General features: G+C 34.7%; 1 protein-coding gene across 8 annotated transcripts in view; it reads left to right on the plus strand.

The window, feature by feature from the left end:
- Positions 1-1,949: 1,949 nt before the first annotated feature.
- LOC144978910 (ATP-dependent RNA helicase DDX51-like) overlaps positions 1,950-12,336 on the plus strand; it is a 33,338-nt gene continuing 22,951 nt past the window's right edge. The window contains exons 1-4 of one of the 8 annotated variants that reach the window (XM_078925518.1): positions 1,972-2,076; positions 3,720-3,795; positions 9,612-9,806; positions 11,231-11,372. In XM_078925518.1, coding sequence (XP_078781644.1) covers positions 9,651-9,806; positions 11,231-11,372 — 298 coding nt within the window. In that variant the 5' untranslated portion in view covers positions 1,972-2,076; positions 3,720-3,795; positions 9,612-9,650. Of the gene's footprint in view, positions 2,077-3,685; positions 3,796-9,398; positions 9,807-11,230; positions 11,373-12,336 lie in introns of all 8 variants that reach the window. The other 7 variants (XM_078925520.1, XM_078925514.1, XM_078925519.1 and 4 more) reach the window with 7 other exon arrangements.

Raw genomic sequence — 12,336 nt, forward strand, 5'->3', positions numbered from 1 at the left:
AACATAAACTTGATCATGTTCTGACTTTTACACATTCTTGTCACAAGACATATGAAAAGTTCTAGCCAGCTCGAAGAATAAAAAGTAATGATTTTCTTTGTTTAGAACCAAGATGGCAGCCGTTGCCGGGCGGCGTGACATCAGACTACTGAATCCAATTGAAACACGCAGGCAACCTACCATATGACAGGAATGCCACGCACCATGAACGATTACTCAGTTTTCATGAACAAGAGAGACTACTGGACTATTAACAACCACTCTTTTTGAATTGAAGAGTGGTTTCCCTTGAATATTGGATAAAATACATCTGCTTTAAATAGTTTCTGGTCCCAATTGACCGATCTGAAGCGGACTCTACTCTGTAATATTAAAGTAATGCACACACTTTTTCAATTCCCTGAGGAGCTATTCTTATGCTTTTTGGCAACAGCATGACGATTGGGCAGTAAAAACCAAAAAATAAAGTGGGCTTTGTCATATCTGCTCTCCGTGTGATCTGTGATGTCAAGGGGGACTACCGTTGGAGGAAGGTCGTGATGACCGTTATTCGATAGTTTAAAGTTTCGTCGAATAAGTATTTTCAGTATCGAATAACTTTTTCAGAAAGCAAGAGAGCAATGAAGATTGGAGAAGAGGATGTGCCAGAGACAAATCAATTCAAATATTAGGAACAAATGTACACGGAGATGGGGACAATGAGATGGAGGTTAATAAGAGGATACAGGCAGGCTGGAATAATTGGAGGAAGGTAACTGGACAATGTGTGACAAACAAATTTGAAGGGGAAAATAAATACAACGGTTGTAAGACCAGCAATGTTATATTATGGACTAGACACACCAGCTACAACAAAGAAAGAAGATAAAGAAGTGGAAGAGGCAGAAATGAGGATGTTGAGATGGTCACTTGGTGGAACATGAAAAGATAAAGTGAGAACTGAACGAATTCGAAGTTTGATTGAAGTGAAGAATGTATCAATATAGATGAGAGAAGATAGATTGAAATGGTTCGGAGAGACGAGAGAGGGAGTACGTGGGAAGGAAAGTATGTATTGGATATACAAATAGCGGGAAAGAGGAAAAAGGGACGCCCAAAGACTAGATGGTTGGATAGGGATAGGACGATATGAAAGAACTGCGCTTGGAGGAAGATGATGCTATGAACCGAGATGCATGGAGATGTGGCATTCATTATGGCAACCCTGCAAAATGTGGGATAAGCTGAAAGAATAAGGAGAAGAGGAAGAAGAAGGAGTATCGAATAACTTCTTTGCTATTAGTCCTCGTAAGGTAAACAAGAACATTGGGAAAATAAAACACACACAAAAAAAAAACCAAAAAAAAAACCGAACAAATAAAATCCAAGCAAACAAAAATAAACTCATTATAATTTATACTTTGTCTACAAACTTAGATCATTATATAGTAAAACTGGCCCACCTCTTGAAATCTCCTCCAAAACCTTTTGTTGTCGTTTTTGAGATTTAAATGTATATTTTATTTAGTTAGTTATTTTTTGCGGGATGGGAAAGGGGGGGGGGGTCAATTCATAAACATTTTCTAACGCTTTGGTTGATTATTTTATAGTCCTGTTTTACATGTCACGTTGAGAAACAATATCTTATAGACAGTGTCTGGATAATGCCTTGAGCAGTAGAGCAAATAGGAAAATATCTCGCTGTTGAGCACAGTCGTTGATTAAAGTTTAAGCAATGTTTAATAAACACGGTAGGTCAAAACATGTATTATTTTGACTAATTTGCCTTAATGTCTCTTCAAAATGCTGGAGGGCGTTATTTTTTTATTTTTATTATTTTTTTTAATTTACGCTTACTAAAGAATAGAATTGGATTTTGTTCATAATCGATTCAAAGTAAATCAAAAAGAATCTAGTACCATACTCATTGCTGGTACTCATTAATGTCAACTTTAATGAGTTTGTTTTTTAATGTATTGAATAAGGCCCATCACTAGAGGAAGGGAAACGAAAACGAAAGTAGGATCACAACAAAAAGTTGACACATGTTGATATGCTGCAATGCCAATTGAAAATGCTATTTTTTAAAGTTATACGGTAGTTGTTTTTGTTTTTTTTGTTTTTAATTTTTATAAACTGGAACCAGGGACAGTTTTCTACGTTACGGACGTTCCCAATCAGTTTGATCTTGCATCCTCATTGAGTCATTTATGAAGACCCTGGTCCTGTTTTTCTGACAAGTGAAAGTGCGAATCGATAGTGACTTGATTTAGGCAGTTTAGTGAGCAGCAGCAGTGGCAGTCAAATTTCGACCCAACTCGCCCATAGGAAAGTTGTGACTGGAAATTGCCGTTCGCATTTTGGGGGGTTCAATTAAAGATGCATAACTTCGTTATAAAGAGGAATATCGCAGATATTTTGGCATCATTATTTTCGTCTTTCAATTTCCTTTTAAATGGTGCCACTTAAGTTTAAGGAAAAAATCCATTAATAATTCCAGAAGTTATATGAAGTTAAAATTTGGCAATTTTCAAATTCATTTATTTTTTTATTTACCGCGTGTGTTTTAGAAATGTAAACGCTTGTTTTTAGAATAACATCTAAACTTTATTCATGCCAAATTTCAGGGCTCTATATCGAAATCGATGCGCAGACACCTTTTAACTCTGCGCCGAAATGCCATGTTTACATTATCTTCTCATCATGGCTGCCGGACGATATCGATATTCATATCGATATTTTAAATTTAGTTATATATTATTTTAATTTTAGTCCATAATATTTTCAGTACTATTATTTACTATGTTTTTATTTTGAATACATATTTTCCAACTTTATTTATGGGCATTTTATAGTTTTTCTTTTAAAAGTTCGTATATTTCTTCTCTTTGTGAAATTCGATATTAATAATATCAATATTTTAAAAATACCAATTGCTTTAATTGAATTTTATTTTACTTTGCCATCAAGTCATCAAGTTTCTTTCCCATATGTTTATCATTTGTATCCATATTCTAAAGGCCTTAGCCTTAATAATTATTATGGTAAGAAGTTTTTTTAGTTATACATTTTGACACCCCCATACATTGAGAGAGAAGGGGGGGGGGGATAAAATTATATTAATTGTCAGTTCAAATGATGTAATAGCAATAAACCCAATGTGGTTCAGCAGAATTTTTTAAAGTATTAAAAGCCAGAACTTTCCTTCTAATTATAATAGGGAATCTGTTTCAATTTATTTGAACTTTTTCAATCTACCATTTTATTTTTATGCAATGAAATTGCCATAGGTAAAAATAAACTCATTATGTCATTACACAACATGTTTATATCTTTTCATTTAAATACTCTCAAACCCTTTTTTTTCTCTATTAATTCAAAGAGGGGAATTATTTGCAATTGTTTCAGTGAGAAATTGGGGATAAATCCAAAAGTGATATAGATAGCAAATTGTTTCTTACGTCTAGCCAAGTTTTTGATTATGTAACATTTGTGTCATATTATGTAATAATGTGTTAATTTGAAATGTTTATCGTCCTCTTTATTAATGTAAATGCATTGTCCTCGATAAGACGAACATTTTGGTATACAATATATGATAAGAACTCCATATTGACTGTTTTAACCATTTTTTATTAACATCACGCGATTTCGGTCACAACTTTGCAATGGTAATTTTGGGGTTAAAATCGGTCTGAAATTTCAGACTTTGAACTGCCGTAACTACATTTCTAATCAAGATAGAAACAAAATTCAAACTGTTTTGTAATCTGTGTTGCCAGCTCTTCAATATGACATTGGTTTCAAGTGTGTGAGGTACATTTAGAATTTCTATTAAACTCCCTACTTGATTTGTTCTTTTTCGAATTATAATCATTCTATAAACTTGCACCACCAGTTGCTAACCAGTGTATTAACCTAGGTAGTTTGATATTTTTTTTCAAAAATAAAAATTAATATAGCAGATAGTGTGGTGATAGGAACTTAAACTTTAACTTTGAATTTTAATGTTATACCGCCTTACGACTTACTTACTTACTTTTACACTTTTACTTTTACTTTTACTTTTTAGATCTCTAACTCTGCCTCTAGTCAGTAGAATCAACTCCAAAGTTATGATTATTTTACTACTCAAAATTTACTTTTGCAAAAAGCTCAAAATCCGTGACTGGGAATTCTCCCACTGGACAGCCTCTCGATAAGCTGACTACTGACTACTGACTGAACTGAAACGGGACTTTAACTTTAACTTTAGCCACTTAGCCTAGCATGGAGAAAAGAGGGTTGGTCACTGGTAGTCAAAATTAAACATACTGCACTGCCTTCAATCTTGATGAAATTTGGTATAGGGGAAATTCCACGAAAATGTCAACCGAAGGGGTGTTTTACAAATTCTTAAGAACATATTAAAATTTCGAAGTGGCAATTCGGACCCGAGTCTGAATTGCTTCTCGTGGCAATTCGGACTCTTGCCACAATGCGCCTGCGCAATCACAGGAAGTGTTGGAAGTGGATGATGTCGAAAGTGAAGCGTTGTAGGGTGGGGGGAAGGTGCTCGTTCTCAGTCATAGAGAATACAGGACCCTCCAAGTCTGTGTTCTCAGTTGTAAGTTGTCAGTCGGTAGGAGGGCGAGTGAGCGAGCAAGTCACGTTTTAGAACTCCCGAAGATGACTAACCTTCAAAAGTGGTGATCTATTATTCCCCTTTGTCTTACTTTTTCTTGGGTACTTTTTAATTGTAATTCTAGAACTTTTTACTATCCAATTTCTCCCTTTTTACTGGCGCTGATATGACCTAAATGTGTTGCAAGCGACTTAAAAAACAAAACAATGTAAATATCCGTGGTCTTTGGGAGATTACAATTGTAGTTGCTATTGTTAATGTTAACAATCAATTTGCCCTCGCATAGATAAAAGAGTGTCTTTGTGTTGGAAGATTTATTTTATTTGCCATGAGCATGTTGCAAAAGATACATGCATGACATATCTACATTATATATTTTGCCATTTGCGGCTGCGAAAAAGTGGGGGGAAAGGAAAATAATATGACTTTGGGCTTTGAGCGTTTTATTTAAACGGCAGTATGGGTCGGGCTTTGACAAAAGGCAGTATCTAGTTCTTTTTAAATTGAAAAATGCTGTTTTATTTCTAAATATAAAAATAGAGGCGATTCTTGGCGGCAAACCATGCAATAGAGCCCCGCCACTGGGGTAGGTGCAGAGTACCGTCTAATAATAATATTATTAGATAATACTGGACTAGGTGCCTATTAATAAAATAAGCACTGGTTGAATACGGAGAGAAAATTAATGATCAACTGGTAATGGGATTGGGGAGTAACCAGCGACTTCTCAAGTAGACGATGGGGGTAACCATTAACATCTCCACAACCCACAAACGACCGAGGCGCTGGACGCAGGGGAGAACATGGTGCTACGAGATCAAAGAGAAAAAGCCGCCGGCTCTTAGGTTGTAGAAATGGTTGTTGGGGGGGGGGGGGGGGTGGAATGTGTGTGTGTGTGATTATTCTGTTTTTAATGACTTAGAGATACTCATGACTGTGTGTGTGTGTGTGTGTGTGTGTTTACGAAGACCGAATTGTCACAGGAGGCACTTCACACTCGGGGTCCGAATTGCCATGGGAGGCAATTCCGACTCGGGGGTCCGAATTGCCACGGGAAGCAATTCAGATTCGAGTCCGAATTGCCACGGGGAAGCAATTCAGACTCGGGTCCGAATAGCCTTTTCCTTAAAATTTGGTACCAATTTGTTGGAAAATCATTCAGGATTATGAATATAAGGATATTTCGTGCATATTTGTGGTACAGGATGCTTATTGTAGCTTTATGTAAGGGTATCCCCTTTTTGAAGAATGAAAAGAATATTTTCTCAATATTATAAATCTTGCAACTTCTACAAAATTATAGCTACCTTTGCTTTTGTTTATTGATATTAAAACAATTATAAGTATCAGAAACCTATATAAACATTCAAATTTACGATTTTAATGAAATGTTGTCCTCATCTGTCGTTTTAATGACCTTGCGGAAATTGTATGTCAGTCCGTTACCATTAAAACAGTATTTTTTCATCTACAAAAGATGTGATTGTTGTACAGACTCACTATTTCAGATTTTCTGTTCTTACATGAATGGCTTTAGCACTGTAAGATAATTTTTCAAGAAATTTATCATTTAAGGTACTTTTGTTGGGTAATGGACTGACATTTTTTAGGGTAACGGACTGACAGTAACAGACTGACTAATTCTATTTTAATTCAAAGACAATATATAAAAGTTGTTTTTTAAGTCCCAAGAGTAATGTCCGCTCCAATGTGATTCAACTGATCAGGCAGCCATTTTATAAACATTTGGATCATAAAATTTCAAACACTGGTCTTCAACTTCAACATCAAGCCTGCTATTTTTCAATAGGTAAGTTGAATCTTTTAAAGCTTGTGAATCTTTTGATCACTTGAAGCTTTTTGCTATGTGTGAATTGAGGGAAAAACACTGTTTATTGTTCTATAATATCCTTATGACAATGGAGTCAGTAGTAGTCTTCTGTTAAAGGGACAAGAAGCCCTGGGAGAAGAAAAAAAAAAAGAAATCAAACATTTAAATTAATGTGGAAAACTATTGAGTCACTGAGGCTTTAAATGTAGTGGGTCAGCAAGCTGTTTAGCTGTGTATAATGTCAATATTTTAGTTGTTACAAAGTAATGTGATACAAGTTAGAAATGAGTTCTATTTTCTTAGTTTTGCTGTATAATTTTTAAGAAACAAGATTTGCTTTTTATTCCGATTTGACTTTCATAGCTTATGATGTAATTTCGCTCAATTTTCTTTATTCACAGGTTCAAGATGCCTACTCTATCCATGGTTCAAATAATCAAGAAAGACTGAAAACTGATGGACATTACATTGTTTAGGAAAAAGATAGGCAACAAAGCAGGAGTCTCCAAGAAAGCTTGGAAATGATTGTAAAGGACGCTTAAACGAAATAACGGGATTTTTCAAGCAAAATGGAAAAAAAGAGAAAAGCCGATCAATCTACAACTCCAAAAGAAAGTAAACCAAGCACACCTAAGTCCACATCTGCCTCACATTTCAGCACAGGAAAGTAAAATACTGAATTCAACTTTGAGTCTACCATCCTCCCAAAAAAGAAAAAAGAAATTAAACTATGCCTGTACTGCTAAGGGCATCCATCAACCAATGGTTTATGAAATATTTTAATCATGGAAATGGGCTTTCAAGATGAAATAAAATAATTTGATCGAAAATTTCTATTTGGACAAGAAGTACTCTTGGCGAGCACCAAGGGAAAAATATTTCATAATTGTGAGAGATGAAAAAAGAGAAAGGATGAAAATTCAAAAAAGTTTCGTGTAAAAAAACCTGAAAGAGAGTGTCTATTGTTAGTGAATTTCATCCAGGAATCAAAATTGGCTTAAGTTTATTTTGCTCCCTCAGAACCTCAGAATGTACTTCTAAGAGAAATCCCACAATCTGCATATGAAAATTGTAACAATCAAGGATAAAATGGTCCAAATGATTATTTTTGAAGATCTTTCTCAGATCTTATATAACTGGCTTTCTGGTCAAGTGCAGATGAGGAAGAGATTGACTGCCAATACTATCGACCAGTTTGCAGTGAGCAGTGACAGTCATGGCCTATTGACAATTCCTAATCTTGAGGAATCAAGATGAAATACAGAATAAAAATTAAGCTTCAAAAATAAGTACCAAAAGAATGTTAAACATTCCCCAGTTTTCAAGTCCTTTTTTATCTACATTTTTTTCTTTCTTTTTGATAATTTAATTTCATAGTTGAAATAAAATTCCCGTTTGGCTTTGACAGAATAGATTTAAACTCCACGAATCATTATTTCATTATTTATTTTTTTCAAAAGCAAAGTTGGGATTGAGGTAATCAGATGTCACCCATCGAGTTACTCATCATGCCCAATGTATCTTGACATCCATATAAGGAAGAGTGTTGGTTTGATCAATCACACTGGGTATTCAGTGTTGCTCATAATTACATAATTTGTTCTTTGCTCTGGATTTTATGTAGTAACCGTTATTCTGAGTAATAAAATTCCATCCATTTGTCAGTCCGTTACCGACACTTTTTCAAAGTCTGCAGATTCAAATTTTGGACAATCTTTTAAATATTGCTAGTGGGTTGTAGAACAACATCTCGTGGTTACTATAAAAGAACTTATTTGTTACTGGAAGGTTTAACTTCAGAAAGTTTGATCCATCTACATATAAAATTGAAAAAGATGGATTTTCTGATGTCAGTCCGTTACCAACATTATAATGTAAAAAAAATTCAAGTTGATAAAGATTCATCTTTATTCTTTTGATATACGATAAGGGTGGACATGATACATGTCCATGGGAAATATTAGCTCCATACAATAAATACATTGCATTTCAGAGCACGAAGTGTAAGCATTTTTGGTCTGATTTGTCAGTCCGTTACCCGTGGAATTTCCCATAGACAAAGATAAATGAATTAACTCGATGCCTGTTTTTTGGGGTTTTTTTTGCTATCTAAATTTTGAATAAAATTAGAGAAGTTTTTAAAATGACGTAATTTTTATAAAATTATAATTTTTGACGTTTATGCCTACATTAATTTCAATCACATTAATGGAAAGTTTGATTTCTGCTCTTTAAAATGATACCAGAACCATTCAGATACTGTGAAGAAATAATGCCCAAGTGATTATGTGAAATCCAATGTGAAATTGAGTTATTGAAGCCAAAATCTTCCAGGATAGAACCTAACAGCAGCTTACTTATCCACTGTCTTACAGACCCACCTGTCCTTTGGAGATATTTGATCATATCTTTCTCGAAGATAAATATGTTGTTTTTTAAAACGGAGTGTCTATGCACACGGTAACTTTAGGCAGTTTAGTGAGCAGCAGCAGTGGGAGTCAAATTGTGACCCAACTCGCCCATAAGAAAGTTATGACTGGAAATTGCCGTTTGCTTTTTCTAAGTTTTAGGGGGGTTCAATTAAAGATGCATAACTTCGTTATAAAGAGGAATATCGCAGATATCTTGGTATCATTATTTTCGTTACCAGCCGGGCACCTAGCCTCAGGATCTACGTACACGGTAACAGTAACATACATGGTAACCTTGAATCTCGCCTTTAATGGGTTATATTGTGTTGTTTGATTAAAAAAAAAATAACACACATACACATGCAGAGCGAGGTCCATCCATAGCTTGTATTGTAGCGGCAAACCAGTTACCGGAGTTACCGTGTACGTAGATACGGAGGCTAGGTGCCCGGTTATCGTGTACGTAGACGCTGCCTTTTAAAAAAAGTTTTGCCTTAAATGGCTTTTAATTGGATTGTTTCAATTTTAATGTTAATCGATATTTGTTTTAAAGGGGCAAGACATACAGATGTTTTCCTTTTTATAAGTAACTCTATTGACCAAAATAATGACCTTATCAAAACTGTTCTTCCATTGACTGAAATTTTCATTGCCATATCTAGCTAGCATTGTGATTGTCCTAGCTGTCTCACTCTTAAATAAGTGTTAATATTTCCAAGCGTCTGTGAAACGTGCTCATACTCATAGCTAACTCATTTCTGAACAGTTGAAAAATTAGATGCAGTGAAAAACAATCAGTTACAAAATGGGCGATCCCTTGCAAGATGGGCATCAAGAGGTTGAACCTATGGAAGATGAAGGCGATGATGAAATGGACAACGGCTACGATGATCACGGAGAAGAACCAATGACTCCAAATTTTGCTGTTCTAGGAGACCACAAAGCACCAGAGAGAAAGGCGGTAAGATTTTTTAAGATTCGTTTTAAAATTTTGAAATTAAATATATGTGTAACCAGACATCTCAAACTCGAAGTGATATCAAATTGTGGTGAGGCAGATGCTGAACTTTGAAGGTTAAGTGGAAAAAAATTCCAATTTTGAGGGAATAATTATTTAGTTTTGTTTCTTACATTTCAAAATGTTAAAATTTTATGATTTATTTTATTTCACTCAATGCTTTAAATCATCCATCATTTTACACAACTTTCAGCATCTGGGGTGGAGGGGAAGGTGGCTGCAGCCAAAACATTTCAGATTTTTTTTTTTTTTCAACTGTTAGGAGCATTGCTACATCTATCTCTCTTTGTAAAGCACTTTGAGCATTGCTACATCTATCTCTCTTTGTAAAGCACTTTGAGCATTGCTACATCTATCTCTCTTTGTAAAGCACTTTGAGCATTGCTACATCTATCTCTCTTTGTAAAGCACTTTGAGCATTGCTACATCTATCTCTCTTTGTAAAGCACTTTGAGCATTGCTACATCTATCTCTCTTTGTAAAGCACTTTGAGCATTGCTACATCTATCTCTCTTTGTAAAGCACTTTGAGCATTGCTACATCTATCTCTCTTTGTACACTTTGAGCATTGCTACATCATCTCTCTTTGTAAAGCACTTTGAGCATTGCTACATCTATCTCTCTTTGTAAAGCACTTTGAGCATTGCTACATCTATCTCTCTTTGTAAAGCACTTTGAGCATTGCTACATCTATCTCTCTTTGTAAAGCACTTTGAGCATTGCTACATCTATCTCTCTTTGTAAAGCACTTTGAGCATTGCTACATCTATCTCTCTTTGTAAAGCACTTTGAGCATTGCTACATCTATCTCTCTTTGTAAAGCACTTTGAGCATTGCTACATCTATCTCTCTTTTAAAGCACTTTGAGCATTGCTACATCTATCTCTCTTTGTAAAGCACTTTGAGCATTGCTACATCTATCTCTCTTTGTAAAGCACTTTGAGCATTGCTACATCTATCTCTCTTTGTAAAGCACTTTGAGCATTGCTACATCTATCTCTCTTTGTAAAGCACTTTGAGCATTTTCAGTCGGCATTGCATTATAATAGAAGCTCAATTTTTATTTTTTATTTTTGCTTGTTTCTTTTTTTTTTTTAAGTCTCAACGGCTCTATACTCTATTGCCAAGCCTTTTTTTTCTCTTTCTTAATCCCTTCCTTTCTCTTTGTCTTTAACTTAAAGCATCACATTTTTGGTATAGATAAAGTTTGATTTAAAAAAGATGAGTCATAATTATTGTCAGCAAGTTTTTGAAACATACTCTCAAAACATATGATTTTTGACCCCCTCACTCTCAAAGCATTTTTTTCAAGATTCTTTGGATTTAAATAAGTTGTAATATGGATGTTTTGTTCTCAAATATTACAGATTCAAAGAATTCTACCCAATTGGTTACAGTACCCCAAAGTGATTACAAGTAGAGATGTCAAACAATTTACAGACCTTCGAGAACTGGATGAAGGTCTGGTCGAAAAGTTGCATGAAAATGGAATAACGCAATGCTTTCCAGGTAGCGATTCTTGTATATAAAATTTTCATCATCTTTATCCAAAAAAAAAATAATAAAAAATTTGAAGAGATTTTTACCATCATCATTGTCATCATCATCATCTGCTGCTGTAGATATACCACTACTGCTACTACCACAATGGAAATTCATATGTTAAACAGTGCCGATGGTTTTCCTCAGATCTGCGGAAATCCGTGGTTTTGAAGCCAGAGGAAGAGTTCCCTCCTTTAAAAAATAAATATTAAAAAATCCCTTTATTATGTTGACAGTGAGAGGCTTGATGTGTGTTGCAACAACTAACAGGTGCAGTTTTCTACCCTCCAGAAGTTGGCTGAATTATCAATGATAGTATTAGTTAATCATCTCAATTGCTGTACAAGCTTGGGTTAATACAAGTAAATATTGGGCTTAAAGGTGTTCATTCAAAATTTTCCTCCTTTTTTACTTTTTTTCACCACCACTGGTTAAACAAATATAGATTATTCAATTTTAAATTCAGATTTGCTCAAAAAACAAAAAAAAGTACCATTTCCAATGGTTTCCTCGGATTGGCGGAAATCTGCGATTTTGGAGTCAGAGGAAGAATTTCCTCTTTTTAAAAAAAAAAAATATTTTCCATATTCAATGTACTAGCAGTGGGAGAGTTGATGTGCGGGGAACAAACAGATGTTTCCAGAAATTAGCTAGAGTATCAAGGATAGTTTGTCATTTCATTTGCTCTAAAAGTGGGGTTTGATGCAGTAATAAATGGGGCTTAAAGTCAAAGGCAGTCGTTCAAAATTTTCTTCCTTTTTAACTTTTTGTCACCATCAGCACTGATGCAAGGATTTAATGTTCCTGTATGGCGCTGGTCTGTATTGCCAAGAAGATAAATGTTGTGTTTCAGACCTAATACTAAAATATTTTTTTTAAAGCCAGAATTGACTAATCCATATTATTGTCTTTCAGATTCGAATTATTATTA

This window comes from Berghia stephanieae, chromosome 8 (genome assembly GCF_034508935.2).
Source record: "Berghia stephanieae isolate SIO BIC M18660-M18661 chromosome 8, UCSD_Bste_1.3, whole genome shotgun sequence".
In the NCBI taxonomy this organism is placed as follows: domain Eukaryota; kingdom Metazoa; phylum Mollusca; class Gastropoda; order Nudibranchia; family Aeolidiidae; genus Berghia; species Berghia stephanieae.